The sequence below is a fragment of the Symphodus melops genome (genome assembly GCF_947650265.1).
Source record: "Symphodus melops genome assembly, chromosome: 19".
Lineage (NCBI taxonomy): Eukaryota > Metazoa > Chordata > Actinopteri > Labriformes > Labridae > Symphodus > Symphodus melops.
The window spans coordinates 14,683,420-14,700,093 of record NC_136709.1 but is presented as its reverse complement, the minus strand read 5'-3'; the positions used below and the strand labels follow the sequence as shown (position 1 = coordinate 14,700,093).

The window sequence follows — 16,674 nt, the reverse complement described above, 5'->3', positions numbered from 1 at the left end:
GAAACCTAAACATGCAAGTAAAACAGGACACAATATTACATACAAAATAGAAGGACACAAGCTAACACAGGACACACTGAAGACTAGAACTATAATCTAAATCTACAAAACACTTAGACACAGGGAAACACAGGGAAATAAGAACTTAACAAAACAAGAAATTAATACTCAGAAATCCAAAACAAAACCATGACAGTGAATCCCATTGATGCTAACACGTGTTGGATAAATGTTTGACCACTTAATTGTTCATTGACACATATGTTTCTGAATTTGGGAGCAATGAAACCAGAAGTCTTTGGCATCAGTGAGACACAATTACACACAAGTAAATGTGTCTGTTCCAAGAGGTCATGCGATGTAACAAAATGTCCCAATGTAAATGAGAACACCTGAAAATAGCAAACAATAAAATATGTTTATATGTCTACCACCAACCTCAACTTAGTAGCATCATTATTATAACTTTTCCCCCCTGAATATCAGTTGAGTGCTTGAATACTGAACACTTTTTGGCTGTTACAGTACTATTTCATTGTTTCACTGTAACACTCTGTGATGACCAACATGCGACATGCAAAAAAAAACCTCTGCGTGGACAGCCTTCACTATAACCAGCTCCTGTAGGAATCTGGTATCAGTTTACACACTGCATTGTAGAATGACACGCGATCCCAACACCACCACTGGCCCTTCCTCCTTCCACTACTCTACCATCTCCTTCTCTTTTATTGTTCCTCTCTCCAAGTAGGTCAGCCATCATGCACTGTACATGCATAGTATGTGACCTGAGCGCTTGGCCATCCAGGATTCCAGACACGTTTCCCATTCTTCCCGAAACAACTGCCGGGTTAATGAACACACAGCACGGCACATAACGTCTCACCAAGCATTATGGATATCCAACACAGCTGCTGGAAGGCTTTCATGCAGAGAGGGCTAATGTTAATCATTTCCCACAGTGTCATAAAGGGCCAGATGGAGGCATGCCAAGGATTCACCTTTTTGGATTGGCGCTAAATGAGCCGGGAGGCAGATTCGCTACCTGCAGACTGCAGGCCTAGATATTCAGAAAATATATTCAAATACAAGTATCATAGCAAGTAAAAAATATATATATATATTTGTCCATATTCTATTTTTTATAAATAAAACACAGTAGAGATGTGTAATGCGCTAACAGCCTATACATTCGACCATTGCAAATTGTACATCAAGCTAAAGAGTTAAAATGTATTGTTTGAAGCTTCAACAAAGTAATACAACTGACAGAGATAACATTTTGGTTTGTCTTAATCTGTTAGCTTGACCTGCTATATTTACCTGTGGTAAATTTTGTTTCCTGTTGACACATCAATATTTAACACCCTTCTGTGTCTGACTGTCATTATGACAGCTGAAGACTTCTGAAAGAAAGCTCAGCAATTGTCAACCAATTGAACACAAAACCGACTGGACTTTAGCTAGCCGAGCAACAAGAAACATTAATGTCTGGCAGTAAAACTATAAGTCAGTCTTTTAGTGAATGTGAGCCTCTGTCTGAAACTAAGCACCGATTACTTCAAAATATCAACAAATTCTGATTGTTTTTATTGTCATTTTTGAGGGTCTAATGAAAGCTTGACAGGCATAGCATTAACATTAGCCCCACTAAGAGGGGGCAGGGTTTATTAAAGGGGGTCTTACAGAGGACAATGATTACAGACCAACACTTTTGTCTCATAGTAATGAACATAAAGAAGGACACAACAAAATAAACTTTGGTATAAAATACTTTAATAAATAATAGGATTGTTCTAAGAACAAACAAAAAAAAAAATCCACTAACAAACCAAGACTTTCACCAAAGTTTGTACAAAATAATTACAATGTTCTGCACATTCAGCCCTTCCTGTGGGGCTAACACAATGTAAAAGATGAATTTTGGGCTTAACATGATTTGCATCAGTATTTCAAACAAAAACATAACATATTGAAAACATAATATCATCCACATATAGTAACAATATCTGAACTAATTTCGTCACTACCACTGTGCAGGTAATGCTGAACTTGTCTTTCTTCCTGTGTGTTCTTAGTGCAGAAACAGACTCTTAACAAACACTGAACAACAACTACAACAGTCAACAACATCAACAATAACAGAACTTGTTCCCTTCATTAGACCAGAATTGAAAAACAAGAATAGGCGGGGCTAACAGGGAAACTTAGGATACACACTCATCCACTGTGAGTAGATTCTCATTCAAAACACACACTTTTGATTATCTCTTTTATGAAGGGGTCCGTGCTGCCCTGAGAGGCATCTCCACTGTCAACAGACTGTAAAACTGTTAATTATAACTTTTAAGACCTGACTCGCCAACCCAGTCCAGGGATACTTTATTTTGTGCCGTTTGGAATCCCGAATTAAAAGCAAGTAATGGATAAGGCACAGTAGCAGAGCCCCACAGAACTTCTGATTTTACCAGTTTAAAGTCCCAAGATTTTAGGAGGGATAGAAAATGTTAAAAGAAACAAAGATAAGGACAGGCATCTTTATTTAAGCAACATTGGAACTATCAGAAGTGGCAACAATTAATGAACTTCTCGTACATCTTAATATGTGACTCACTGTAAAGTAGCTAACTGTGTTTAATGTTTAAAGTGAACAAAGAAAGAAATAAGGGTGTAACCTCGAATGTAACTAAAGTAATCTCCCATAGAACCGTCGAACATAAAAGCTCACATAACCTGAATTGTAGGTGATGATAGACTTTGACATATTTTGAACCCTCAGAAAACTTAAATGTAAATAGAGATGAATTCTTAGAGATCGTTCGTAATCCACAAAAGCATAAAATTGCATTCCTAAGCCTACAATCAAATGAACAAGGCTAGGAGGTTCCTAAAAAACACCCACAGTGTTGAAATTTGTAATAACTCTGTGTTTGGATTCTTACAGCTTGAACAAATAATCATATCACACACAAAAACAAAGACAATCATGATTCTGTTTTCTGTTGAAAGTGATGTTCGTGATTCAGTGAAACCTTACAGTCTGAAAATCTGTAAAACAAACCTGTCAGAGACACAAATAAACGGAATGACATCATAAAAAAAAGCAACAAGCTCAAAAACAGTCTTATTTTTTTGAATAACTATGATACAAAGCATCACTTAAGTTACTAAATTCAAATATAAACAGCCATTTTTTTTTTCATATTTACAAATGTACATCGCAAAGAAAATAACCTTTCCTAGGGTATGAAGAGTTAGTACGAGGACATCTTTCCCTTTATATGTGTTTTGAATCTGCATAAACTCTTTAGGAGAAGAGAAACGGAGAAAAATAAGGGCTGAAGGCACTTTTCTACCAAATAAAATACTGAAAAAGAAATCTGTAGACTTGTAGGAAGAGTTATCTGAAAAGGATTTACGTACGAACCTTTAAGCCTGAACACAAAATGGAAAAGATGTTTGTGAATGTAAACAGAAGATGCTCATGCCAGCTATCAAACAGTGGATTCTCTGTGCCCACTTTCAAGGACTTGAATGGAAATAATACATTTTTTTTTGTAAAGGTTTTTTCTTTATAAAAAGACAAAATATGAAGACAGTGTAGAAAAGGCCCGCAGGTTTGGGCTAAGGCAGACAGGAACTAAATGCACCAAACAGTAGAAACAATGTTAACAGCTGCCAGCCGATGACGGTCAATCAGATCTCCAAGGTCCAAAACAAGGTTGGTGTTTGTTCTTTTAAAAAGGGGAAAACTGAAAATCAGTCCGTAAACAGAAAAATAATCAAGAGCGATGGAAAAATAAAAAAGATCTTCTTGATTCCAGACGTGTGAAACTGAAATCCAGAAATCCAGCAGTGTTCATTGTTGTTCTTTTTTTCTGTAGTTTTCTTGGTTTTATAATGTTTTTTGGTAAAAGAAGCCTCCATGCTGAAGATGAAAAAGTTAAATAAAGTGTGACAAATTAAAATAGAAAATTAAAGCATCTGTAATCTTCACTTTTGGTGCTTTTAAGATTCAAAAGTCAGTGACGTTGAAGACATTGCAGTTTGTTTTCATGATCTCGAGTGCTCATACATATTGGTCTTTAACGTCCTCGCTGAGCTTGGCGGCGTTCAGGTTTTTACACCGGTTGTCTTTGGGGCTGTACGCCGTCCGGTGCGGCGCCTTGACTGGTCCGCTGCGTGACGTGCAGATCACCCCTCCCTTTCCCATCATCCCCCTGTCCTGCACTGCCACAGCTATGGAGCACTTCTGCGGCGGGCACTTCTCCCCCATGCCCAGCGCCCTCTCCTCGTCTTCCTCCTGCTCCCCTTCCTGCTCCCCATCCTCCTCGCCCTCCGCCCCGTCGCACGTCCTGTCCGAGGGGCCCATCAGTTTCTTGCATTCGTACTGAATGTCTTTGTCGCGGTTGTCCTTGAGGGCGTTGCTCCGCAGCGGCTCCAGCTGGTTGTTGACCGTGGTGTCCTCGGATCGGTTCGCTCTTTCGCGCTCTTTCTTTCTCTTACGGTTCCACCAGACGCAGACGACAATGCAGAAGATCCAGAGGATGCTGAAGACCACACACAGGACCGGGACCAAGTAACCTTAAGGGGAAAACCAAAGGACGTGTTAATCCTGGCACAAACTTGAAGATTTTTAAATCAAACAGATGTTTAAAACTTGAGAGACCCTACACCTGAAGAGCTATGGATGAACATGGGCCTGTACATGTCACAGCACAACTTTAGGTAACATCGGTAAAATAGATTTGCTAAAGTTGTCCTACTCGTTTCCCAATTGGCTATCGCTTTGTTCACATGACAACCACAAAACCATAAATGCTACTTTAACTGCGACTTTTATCAGCCAATGTATCATTCCCCATTAAACAAACTAAACACATTTAACTTACCAACAGGCGGCGACTCCACCTGCGTCTCTACTTTGACCTCCACCACAGCCAGCATGACGGTGCTGTTGTGACGTTTGGACAAGGCACCAATGATGGTGCTGGCTGCTTTCTGGATCTGACCACGATCGCTGTCCTTGGAACGCCCATCCTGCTCGAAGGACTGCACGGATGAAGAGAGAATGGGAGGGAGGGGGGGAAGAAAGATGGAGGTCAGATGTGTGTTTGTTTTGCTTCAACAATGACACTAAAAAACAACAAATATGACCACAAGAGAGAAGGTTGCTTATTTATGTTCATGTTCATTTTGCTCCATTTCTCCTCTGCATAGTTTCACAATGAATGGAAGACGTAACATTTTGACCACAGGGGACGCAAAAGTTTACCCAAATCAAAAGTCCCTCACTGGAGCTTTAACTATTATAGGGTATAAAATGACTCCTTTAAAATCTGTTTAATTAGTTTATATTCGATGTCGGGCTGTGATTGGTTAAGCAAGAACTTATTTGACGTCATCATCCAATGGGGGCCTTTTTTGAGTAGTTTAAGGATAATCAGAGACTGAATTCAAAAAACGAAACAATGAAACAGACGTAGTGCAAAGAATCGAGTTATTTTGTTTATTTGTTAGATGTAGTTAATTGTTGTTCAAGATTTTTAAATTATTATATAAAATCTATTACCATTTGAGAAATGGAAATCAAAAATGTAAAGAGCAGCTGATTCGTTTAAAATTGGTGCAGCCTTAAAGCTAGCTTAAAGTCAAGTGAAGAAAGAGACTAACCGGATTTAACCGGTACAGTAGAGAAAGAAAAAAGTCCTCATTTGCCAAATGGTCTGAGTCGTGCTCGAGGCAATTCAGGACAACAACAAGAGAGAGAGAAAAAAACCACACATTCATGTGTCTGAATAAAAGAGATTCCCATCCTAACATCTGGCAGGCTGCGGACCCTCCTGCTGAGACCACAGAGGGTGGAGTTAATTGCCTAATAAGGTGCTGAGGGTGAGAGCAGGGAGGTGATGGGGGCAGAGGGGGATTAGCGGTGTGCTGTGCAGTTCAATTAGGACAAACAATAGAGAACAGGCCAGCTGTGCTCCCTGCTCAGCCCGAGACAAACACTCCTCTTTTCTTCTCCTGAGGAAATCAGCAGCTCATTCACACACCTCTAACCCCTCCCCCAAGCTGATTGACAGGCCGCATCACAGCAACACAAGAATGAGTGTCCACCTCTGAACTATAGCATTCAAAGTGATTCCCACAGGCGCTGCATTTCCTTTGTTGTGTTCACTCAGTTGTGTTTTTAGGGGTATTTTATGTTGTTTTTTTCTTCTTGTTTGTTCACCGTTGACCGTCTATGGATTTACAGATCACAAGCAGAGAGCGAACAAAGAATCCCATAATGACTCCCTAAGACATCAATTTGCTTTAAACTCAGTGTTTGGCATCTGAAACCTCTTCCTCCCACGACTTTCTTCAGAATTTGGGGCCTCTCCAAATGTTTTGCTTTCTCACATTCATGAACTGTCCATCCTCTTCGACTTGGTCAGGCCGGATATCGGAAAGTATGACGGATTGACTCTCTCTAACCTTCACTCATTTCTAATTCTCAGGCAGAACTTATTACTATCACGATTTAAAGAATAACTTACTAACAGTTCAAATGGGGCACTGTTATCCGCCTGTGATTGATTGCGACTGACAGTCTGTAGGTGTGGATGTTCCACACCAGTCAACATTAACAATGTTAAGTTCTGAATGAACTTTTGTCACATGTTGAAACAGCAGAATTATACTCAGTAAATGCTTCAAACCTTTAAGCCAGCTTTGGGTAAACATGAGTAGAACTTTCATCATATTTATTAAACCTGCATCCATAAGGCATGTACGCTATTTTCTGAATTTGATTCTTTTTTATTTCCAACATATCCACCACAAGAAAGGTGGAGTGAATCTAAAAAAAATCACGGGATTAATGTGTTTTAAAATAATGAATGCGTTAACGCTGACATCCCTCATCATCCCTCCTCTATCTGTCCCACACACACACACACACTGAGACATATTGAACCACTTGTTTCCTGCTCAGTTTGGAGGCCTCGCAGCAGAGCAGCCCGCTGATCAGCTTCAGGGATTTACAAACACACCCAGAGCCATTTAGAGAGAATAAACAGGCACGACACGGCGGCTGAGGAGTGGCCACACTTGACGACATTATAAAGATTTTACCCACACTGGGAAACAAATACTGGCATTTTTGCGAGAAAAGGAGATGACAGCAAGTGGGAGTGAAGTTTATGTTTAAATGAAAGTCTTGTTTGTAGGGTTTGGGTGGATGTCACGTTCACCACTCCTTTTCCTGTATCTGTCGCTCAAAACAAGCCTGCAAACATCAGAGGAGTATGAAGTAATCCCCTTCCATTACGAGCTTAGAGCCCAGAAGTGACTTATTCCCCCCTCTGAGTCTGGGTGGCCAAGAGACACAGAAGGAGAGAAAAAGACAAGAAAAAAAGATGAGTGAGAGGGTTTAAAAACAAAAAAACCCCCCCAAAAACAGCGATAGATAAAAAGAGTAGACAGCAAATAAGAGCAGGAAACATAAAATTTATAGGGCAGAAGAAGAAAAAGAAAAGAAGATGTCAGAGGAAGAAGAAGGAGGGAGAGCATACAGTAGACAAAGATCAGCAAGGTGTCCCAGCAGAAAAAAACTAAATCTCATCCAGATGTTAAAAGCTCCAAAAGGCCTCTCCCTCTTCCTTTTCTTACTCTTGAAATAGAAAAAAAAAAAACGGATTAAACTGGACTCGACAAAGTGGAAACGATTTTCAGCGACAAATAAAGTGTGATTTACCAAAGCAGACGGAGAAGAGGGAGGGAGAGAGAGAGAGAGAGAGAGAGAGAGAGAGAGAGAGAGAGAGAGAGAGAGAGAGAGAAGGCAGCAGCAGAGAAATCCACAGGTGACTGTTTGTTGTTTCATCGGCTTGTTCACCGGCCAGAATTCTGTCGCTCTCTCGAACACAGTTTTACACACAAAATTTGAGAAACTCGCAGGTCCAAGACAGAGTGAGGAATCAGGAAGACAAAGAGAGAGAGAGAGAGAGAGAGAGAAGAATGAAAAATACCTCAGCCTGCAGGGGATTCAAGAAAGCCAGGTGCACAAAAGAGTCAGGAGACTCACTTGAACAAAAGCACGGTGGGGGAAACTCGGGTCATTAACTGTTGTACAACGACACTGATGGAAATAAAGAATTGATGGGGATCGTTCTGTCCCAGGAAACGCAGTTCACAAACAGCCAGTAGGTGAAAAGTGTCAAACTCCATGGAAGCATTCGGCTGTACCCGAGACAGTCCATTTGAAGGGCCAATTATATAATACAATGTAGTGTTTGTTTGTAGGTTAACAGGTATGCGTGTGTGTTTGGATGCAATAATCACCATGGCAACCTCCACAGCATCACCGTTGGTGTAGGACAAGTCACAGAGGATAAGCAGCCCTCGCTCCTCGGCCAGCGTCTGAGTCACGGGGAGGTACCTCAGCTCGGAGCAGATGTTCTCCACGGTGGTGCCCTGTGACACACACACGCACGAAAACACACACACACACACACACACACACACACACAAGCGAGGATGAAACAGATTAGTATCTGCACTGCTGGCGAGGAACAATCAGCTTCTAATTCCTCCTGAGTCTGTTTCACATTCAGACAATCTTTGCCCAGCAGGAGAGAGTCAGGCTCAGATCTCAGATCAGTATCTTGTCAGAGTAATAGATTAATTTCCATTCATAAAACTTGATCCAGATCTGCTGCAGGGGGGGCCGGTTCAGGTTTTATTCGACAGTAGTAAACAAGGACAAACCATCAGGCATTACAAGATGGGTAAAATTCAGGCTTGTTTTCAGACAGCATGCATCTGTAATGCTGAGTGACAGTATACCATATAGATGCTGTTTTAATGTCTCAATCAGACTGAGTAAAACTCCTTATCCATTCCAGTGACATGTGCCCTTAGAGTCTATAACGGATATTTCATCTTGAGGTACTCTAGATACGTTTTTTTTTTTTTTAATAAGAATTTTTAGCCCTCCAAATTAAAAAAAATGAGACATTTCTCTGACTTTTTCCTTGGCGCCGAGATTTTTCTTTATCACTGTCCAGAAATGACAAGCTCACGATGTCTCTATGGAGATTTTCTATGATGCATGTAAAAGCTTCAAAGTCAATCTTTACACTCTTTTGCATCGAAGCGTTTTTATTTCCCTTTCCATCCACTCCAGAGTGTTTAATGTTCATCAAACCGCGGTGGGAGGAATATTAGCTCAAACCTAATTGTGTCTGACTTTACCTTTCCACAAAGAGGAAAAAGTAGAGGGGGTCATAAATATGGCTTGCTGATGTTTTTAACGGTCTTCTCAGCAGCAGCTCTATCAGGCCTGATAAAATGTCTGTCTGGAAATTCAAAACAGTCCCCCACCCTGTGCATTCAAAGTCATGCTTTGATATGTGATATCAAAACCACAGAGCGTCGCGTCTCCAGTGTCACACTTTAAATATAGCTGTAAGTGTTAAAGCAGAGTGTGCCACCCATCATTTCCTTTATAGCTAGGCTCAATTTTTCCTCTTCTAATTATTCCACATTTCCTTAATACGGCCTGAGTAGATTGGAGAATTAAGATACTCAGAAACTGTGGAGCTAAATCCGTTTCCCTTTGTTCAAAACTGAGATTCAAGTGCTCAAACCCGTCCTTTTTTGGTTTCAGTTTGGTAAAATATATATATTTTTAAAATCAATGATACCCCAAAATGTATTTTCTATAACACTTCAGATAAAACTTTTTACCATCATGTAAATATAGAAAGTCTCTCACCTGCGGCACTTTGTCTTTTTTGAAGATGAGCGTAATGCGAGCGCAGTTGTTGTCAAGGTAACCGCTGTTGGGCTCACACTGCGTGTGCAGAGGCGTCGGGGGGTCCGGCGTCGAACACACACCCCACTGGTGACATGGCGGCGAGAAGCAGGTGAGGAACTGATGCTCCACACACTCGTGACCTCCAGGGCAGGACGAAGGGTTTGCGTCCGCAGGAGGAGGCAGAGCTTTGGGGAGGAGACATGGCCGACGACCACAACGCACCTGGAGGGACATGGCTCGAGTGATTAGAAGAAAAAAAAAAAACAGGAAATGCGAGACACAGAGTAGAGAGGTGATGGGTTCGTCTTTGTACACGTGTGTGTTTTGGTCAAATGAAAAGACCGTTGCGCGTGTCTGACCTTGGAGCAGCGGACGTATCCGTTGACACACTGGCAGGCGTTGCAATCCTCCTCCCAGCGACTGCCGTGAGGAAACTGCAACCCGGCATGACGACAAGACTTTCCAAGACCGATGACTGGAAAGAATATCAAAGAGTTTTCAGTTGTTGGTCTTTTCCATTTATTAAGCCTTAAAAACCACAACACTTCCCATAACAATGACTTCAATGTTTATTACAGATCTTTATTAGCGCCTTTAAGTCATTCTCCTGTGCTCACATTAACTGTGGCAAACACCACAAGTTCTGCTGTCTACTAATTAAAGGTGCTGAAAAAAAAGTGAGTCGACAGCTGCTTGTGCTGAATTAAAATGGCAAATCTGATCTCATAACTTATGACAGATACTCCCTTCACTACAGCCACTGGTAGGCTGCATCGCGTGCAGGTTGACAGAAATACAAGCAGCGAACCTCCTGCCATGAAATTACATCATTGTTTTTTTTTTTTCTTCGTTTTTTTTAACTCAAGTAAAGTGAATAACAACAACGGCATCAAATTCCAAGAACTCGGCTTCATGGCACTCACACTCGTGGCAGCGAGCTCCGGCGTATCCTGGAGGACAAACACAGCGGTAGCCGTTGATTTCATCCATGCAGGTGGAACCCTCGGCACAAGGAGACGACTGGCACTCGTCTATGTCTGTAGGAGAAAAAAAAACACGTGTCACACCGGCAGTCTGCAAAGACATTTTAAGTCCTGGGACTGGGTGAGAGTTTTCAGAAACTTGTTGTCCGAGACGCAGCGACTTGGAAACTCATGGCCGTCACGATACGCATGTTTCAAATAATTATTATTGTCGTTTGTTTCTTTTTTTTTACCGTCTTTGAGTCTGTTTTTTTTTCATTAAGTGAGCTTTGAGGTCGTTTGTTTTTAAAGAATTAGTAGTTGTCCCTCTTCTTGCGGTGTCGCTGGAAAATGTCTCGCAAACTCTCAGACGTTTTCTTTCACATTTGATCGTCGTCATTTTTTTAAAAATGTTTTTACGCGCTCCTGAAAAATGTCTCGAGAACTTCAGGAGGACTGTTCCTGAAATCCCGCTCGGCTGTCTGTTTACACATGCACCTCACAGCAGGAGACTATCCCTGTCAGACAAGAGAGGCGGGGGGAGGGGGGAACTTTTTCTGATTCCGCAGTGAGGTACGTGAGCTTTCCAGCATTTAAGTGACACCGCAGAACAGATAAACATCGGCTACTGACAACTGCTGATGTCGACAAGGCACAATGTAGCCGATGGGCAGGAAGTCTGTCAACAGGACCAATACTGTCAGATAATGTCGTGTAAGCTGATACATCAATTTACCCCACTTAAAAAAAAAAATCTCATCTCTTATTTGAAGTGAATGAATAGAGTTTGCTGTACGGCTGATGAGACTGAACTATTTGGATTCCTCCTAATTTGAACATTTCACTCGTCTTACTTGGATTCTTTGTATCCGTTTAAAGTGTTTCTCTTTCTTAAGCTTCACTTAAGCTGAGAAAAAAAAAACTGAGCCTTGAGGGATCTGAGCGTTACATTCAAACATCTTCAACAAGTGATGGAACTCTGAGAATCGATTTCTGCACAAAGGCGTTTTTTTTTTCAGAAGTTTGGTCCGAAACGCTTCAATTGGATGACACTCTGCTTCTGAAAAGGCCTTTCTGAAGAGATTTCTCCCAGAAAGCCGCGGGAGAGCCCGCTGACCCGTCTGACGAACCCCAGCTCTGACCTGGGCTCAGCGTGGAGGGGAGAGGTTAAGACCGTCTTCCTAAAAGGCTTCCTAATCTGTCGCCCTGAAACAATCGGCTCACGCTCCCCCTGCCACGGCCTTTCACCTCTGATCCCCCGCCCACCTGACCCCTCCACACGCCTCCCCCTCCGGTTCCCAGGGACTCACTGATGCGGCAGTCGGGTCCGGCGAATCCTGGAGCGCACTCGCAGCGAAACCAGTTCACACCATCGACACAGAGGCCGCCGTTGTAGCTGCAGAAAGGAAAAAAGAAAAAAGAAAAAAAAAACATGAATTCACTGCAGCTCAGGGACAGGCTGAAAACAACAGTGCCTTTTGATGTTTCTTCAAATTTCTTTCCTGAGGGAAAAAAACTCTTGCCGTCTCTATGCAGGTGGCCTCAAACAAAGCGATAAATCAGTTATAGAACTAGCAGTGAAGAGTATCAACAATGTGAAAGGAGAAATCGTTGTATCGGCAACGAGTGAAAACATGTCATCTGATCGTCATGAAAACAATCATGGAATGCTCCAACGTATAGTAAGCATGATCAGAACGATTGTGCGAGTAGATACAGCAATAAAGTAGCTATTACAGAAGCATTACACCACCTCTGCTGGGAGGAACATCTTAACAAACTTAAATGTAGTGAAAGCTACCTCCAAAAGAAGAAAGAGTCTTTTCTTCTGACTAAAATGCACCTCATGGGAGTTTTGTTTTAAAGCTTAAGCTGCTGTCTTGTATGCATTTTGTCGGCTGTTCGATTCTTAGGTAACGTCCTTCAGCCCTGAATCTGTCTCCGTTTGAGTATATATTTCAGTCTGATTTCAGTTACTTGTCCCATAGGCTCCAAAATAAAAGTTCAAAAAAGGGTTCCGCTGTGTAAAAATGGCTGCCATATGTTTGACTCGTCAACCTAAAATCCTGCTGAAATTCAAACCTTTACCCGTGTCACATCTTCTCCACTAAGCTACATACTGTACACTTAACTTCTTTGACATACAGCCACATTTTTGTAATTGCTCTGATTAGAATGTGGACTATTTTGGCATTGTGAGGACGTAACTACTACTGTAGTAGTGTTTTTATTGGGAAATGAAGAAATCCCCTATTTGGTGACTCCAGCAGGTCCTGTCTTTGTTTTTTATCTTTACAGAGTTTTTCTTCACACAGACCCAAATGTAAATACGTCTTTCAGGTTTTTCTGCAGCCCGAACAACTACAACTCACTACAGACTTAATACTACACTGCTATACAAATAGCTGCGAGGCCATTTCATTGAGATCTTTGGTGTCGGTCTCAATTTCTTTCCTTCGAGGTACAAACTTTGAGACTTCTATTCCCGCAGAGTTTCCAGAGTCTGTGAGTGTCAGCACGCTGAGGCTGATCCCAGATCAATGTCCAGACTTCATATGTAAATCCCTGCTGACCACATACTGAGCCGTCAGCCCCCCCCCCCCCCCCCCCCCAAACACCTCCACTTCTCACAACAACCCCCAGGTCGAGGCCGGTGAATAGTGAGAGGGGCGTCTCTTCACACACTCCTGCCTGCAACCCCCCCCCCCCCCACCCGTCCTAAAACCTAAACCACCGCTAATCCACCTGTCAGTCATTGTAGAGGAGGGTGAAGAGGACAGAGGAGGGGGAGGAGGGGGATGCTTTTGTCCAGTGTAGCTTCTGTGATCTAGAGAAGCTGGCAGGACTTCATGGATTTATTCAACTGACACATTTTTGTTTTTTTCTTCCATAAAATGTGAAAAAAACAAAACACTTTAAATAGTGCATGTACAGTAAATATCTTAGGAGTCTCAGAACAGTCTAAAATCCAAAAATGTCCGATACACAACTTAACAATTAAAAGATCAGCACACACCAAAGCAAAGATTTTTTTGGGGGGGAAATCAGTATAAAAAGAAAAAAAAGCATAAACATTGGAGTTGCAGGATGAGAGCAAAGTGTGGGAGCAGCTGGGAAACCCTGTAACTTCTCTAACGCTCCGGTCGAAACAATGCAACACAAGTTGTTGGAGTTTATCCAAAGTGAGTCTGTGAAAATGTTAACTGAGCGAATGTTTGGAGTTCAATGAGGAAGGTGAGGATCAAAGCTGCCGCCCCGGCAGCGATCAAGAGGCTTTAGAATTGAAGGCTGTTCAGCTGAGTCAATTCTTAAAGATCAAGTGAGTTCAGGTTTAACTAACAGTTACATAAGGGAGAAAATAGCCCATTTCAGCACCAAAACAAACAACAAACTTCATGAAAACTGTAGAGGAGAATGACTTCATCTGTGGAGATGCTTTACTGAAAGTCTCCACATCCAAAGGATCAATCAAAGACGTGCAGGCTATCAAAAGGTGAATACCAAAACACTGTCACTCAAACATCAGGTTAAGAGAATCAAAACATTTGTTTCAACAACATGTCACAAAACAGCTACTTCAAACTTCATCACTGTCGGGCACATCCAATAGTGTCCATAAATGGTATAAAAATTACAGTTCTTCTTAAATCTTTCAAAATGATATGAGGAATGAGGAATAGGAATCTGTCTTACCAGGGATGTGGGTTGCAGTCGTCAACATCTGCAAGAGAGAGAGAGAGAGAGAGAGAGAGAGAGAGAGAGAGAGAGAGAGAGAGAGAGAGAGAGAGAGAGAGAGAGAATGAATATCAGAACGTGTCAAATTTCCCTTTACCAAATCAACAGCCATTGTGTTTTGTTTACAATACATTAGGGCTCAACAGTCATTGTAAGTCAGCACCATATGTATAAATGGTTGGGATTGGTTAAACTGGGGCCAACTGGGGGGAAAAATCTGATGCACAGGCAAAATCCTGTTCACACTTTTCACATGAGAAAGTGAAAGGTCAACATCTTGTAACATTAAAGACGCTGAGCACAGTACGCAGAAACAAGCTCGACAAAAATGCTCTTAAGTTGTAAATATCTGAGATGGTCCCATCCCGTGCCTTCTATGATAAGAACGAATACATACTCTGTGCACAGGTGGGTCCCTCCCAGCCGTCCTTGCAGATGCAGGTGAAGGCGTCACCTCCTCCGACACACGTCCCACTGTTCTCGCACGGGCCTAAGTCGCATGTGCTGTTTTTGGCTGTAAAAAACAAACAAACAAAAGGAAGGTTTCCTTTTATGAAATTGTTTTCTTTTTCCTCCAACCAGCTCTCAGTTAGAGAGCTGCTCTTAGGCCTGTAGTCGCAGTCGGACAGGTCGTAACAATGTGCCGTCACATTGTTTTATCGCACTGTCATTATCAGAGCTGTAATAGCATAATTAGAGTGCCTGACCTGTGTTGCAGGTGCTGCCACCCCAGCCTGAGGGGCAGCTACACAAGAAAGAGTCTCCGTGGTCGTAACATGTCCCCCCATTACTACAGGTAGTGGAGTCGCACTGGCTCTCACCTGCACAGAGGAAGCATGGGAAAAAAAAAAAAAAAAGTCAAACTTTTGACTCTGTGCCAGTGTTTTGTAGCGATTACTGAAGCTCCGAAGGTGAGATCAGAGAAGCCGTCGGATGGTAAAACAAGCCAGCACAGCAGCCAGTGGGGGCATCATGCTTCAATAAGATTAAGATAGTCAAAGTACATAAGACGTGACAGGTTTTAGAACAAGGAAGCTGAAGACAATTACGCCATTCATAAGAGTTTTGCAAGCTCAACTTGAATTGTTGTCCTCTCGATTATTAGGGATACCCAAACGAATGAATTTGTCTTTTTTCAAATTGTTGAAGAAATGTTCAAATCAAACTAATCTTATACCAAAGCAGGTTGACAGAATGAGCATTTTACTTTAAAATGAAGACATTCTCATCTTAAAGTCTTAAAAAAAAGACATTTTGTTACTTACGTGAGTGACAGGTCTTCCCTTTCCAGTTGTCGACACAGTTGCAGTAGAAGTCATTAAAAAGATCGACACATTGGCCTCCATTCTGACAAGGGTTTCTGTTGCACTCATTCACATCTGGAACACAATCAAACAATTAGTCAGCGCTGTTACTTTAGAGACTGACTTTTTTATTTATCGCTGAGGACACGTAGAGCTCAATTCTACAAATTCCAGGAAGCATAAAAATGACAAAAGGTGTTTATTGATGATGCCCTGAACTGATGATCACCTCACATTTGGTTATATAATGTCGGAAATTTTATTTTTTTTCAAAAGAGTGAGGTTGAGGAGAAAAAAAAGAAAATTGTATGAGAAGAAGAACTCTACATATGAGGGGGGGGGGGGGAATAAAAATGTATATTAAAAAAGCGGGAGCTATAAAGACAACCATCAGATGTTTTATGTGTCACGGAACCCATTTTTCAATCGTAGGGTATTTTTTCTAAAACCGCATCCATGACAGTTGATGATTTTTTTGTACAATTGTACCCATGAGCTGTTATTTCATGAGCAGTTATTTTGATAGTTGATTGATGAGCATTTAAAAAAAAACGTCAATTATTATAAATGAATCATCTGAAAATAGTCCATTTGTTAATCCAACTTAAAAAGAGTGCTTAATGTGTATTCTGTTCAAAGTCATAGAAGTATGAGTTTCATCTGCAAATGTTCACACCTGTCAATCTAAGTGTCTTTAAGAAGATGGTAGTTGAGGAACAGTTTTAGAATCAGTCAGCTGTTTAAGTAACCAGATTTTTCGTCCTGCTTTCATCTCAAAAACAACCCCCCCCATTGTTTTGTCTTCCAAGAGATTTTCAGACTGACGACTGTTCCTCTGCTGTTGCTGCAGGCTTTTCATGGATCATCCCAAAAC

At 41.6% G+C, this 16,674-nt stretch overlaps 1 protein-coding gene across 3 annotated transcripts in view; it reads right to left on the bottom strand.

The window, feature by feature from the left end:
* Positions 1–1,759: 1,759 nt before the first annotated feature.
* Positions 1,760–16,674, bottom strand: part of LOC306840220 (protein jagged-2-like) — a 56,912-nt gene continuing 41,997 nt past the window's right edge. For 2 of the 3 annotated variants that reach the window (XM_079369339.1, XM_079369340.1), the window contains 11 exons: positions 15,762–15,875; positions 15,204–15,317; positions 14,894–15,010; positions 14,455–14,482; positions 12,072–12,157; positions 10,723–10,836; positions 10,159–10,274; positions 9,758–10,021; positions 8,323–8,454; positions 4,893–5,052; positions 1,760–4,584 (listed from right to left, as the gene is read on the bottom strand). In XM_079369339.1, the coding sequence (XP_079225465.1) occupies positions 4,070–4,584; positions 4,893–5,052; positions 8,323–8,454; positions 9,758–10,021; positions 10,159–10,274; positions 10,723–10,836; positions 12,072–12,157; positions 14,455–14,482; positions 14,894–15,010; positions 15,204–15,317; positions 15,762–15,875 (1,760 nt within the window). In that variant the 3' untranslated portion in view covers positions 1,760–4,069. The remainder of the gene's footprint in view (positions 4,585–4,892; positions 5,053–8,322; positions 8,455–9,757; positions 10,022–10,158; positions 10,275–10,722; positions 10,837–12,071; positions 12,158–14,454; positions 14,483–14,893; positions 15,011–15,203; positions 15,318–15,761; positions 15,876–16,674) is intronic. The other variant, XR_013781299.1, reaches the window with a different exon arrangement.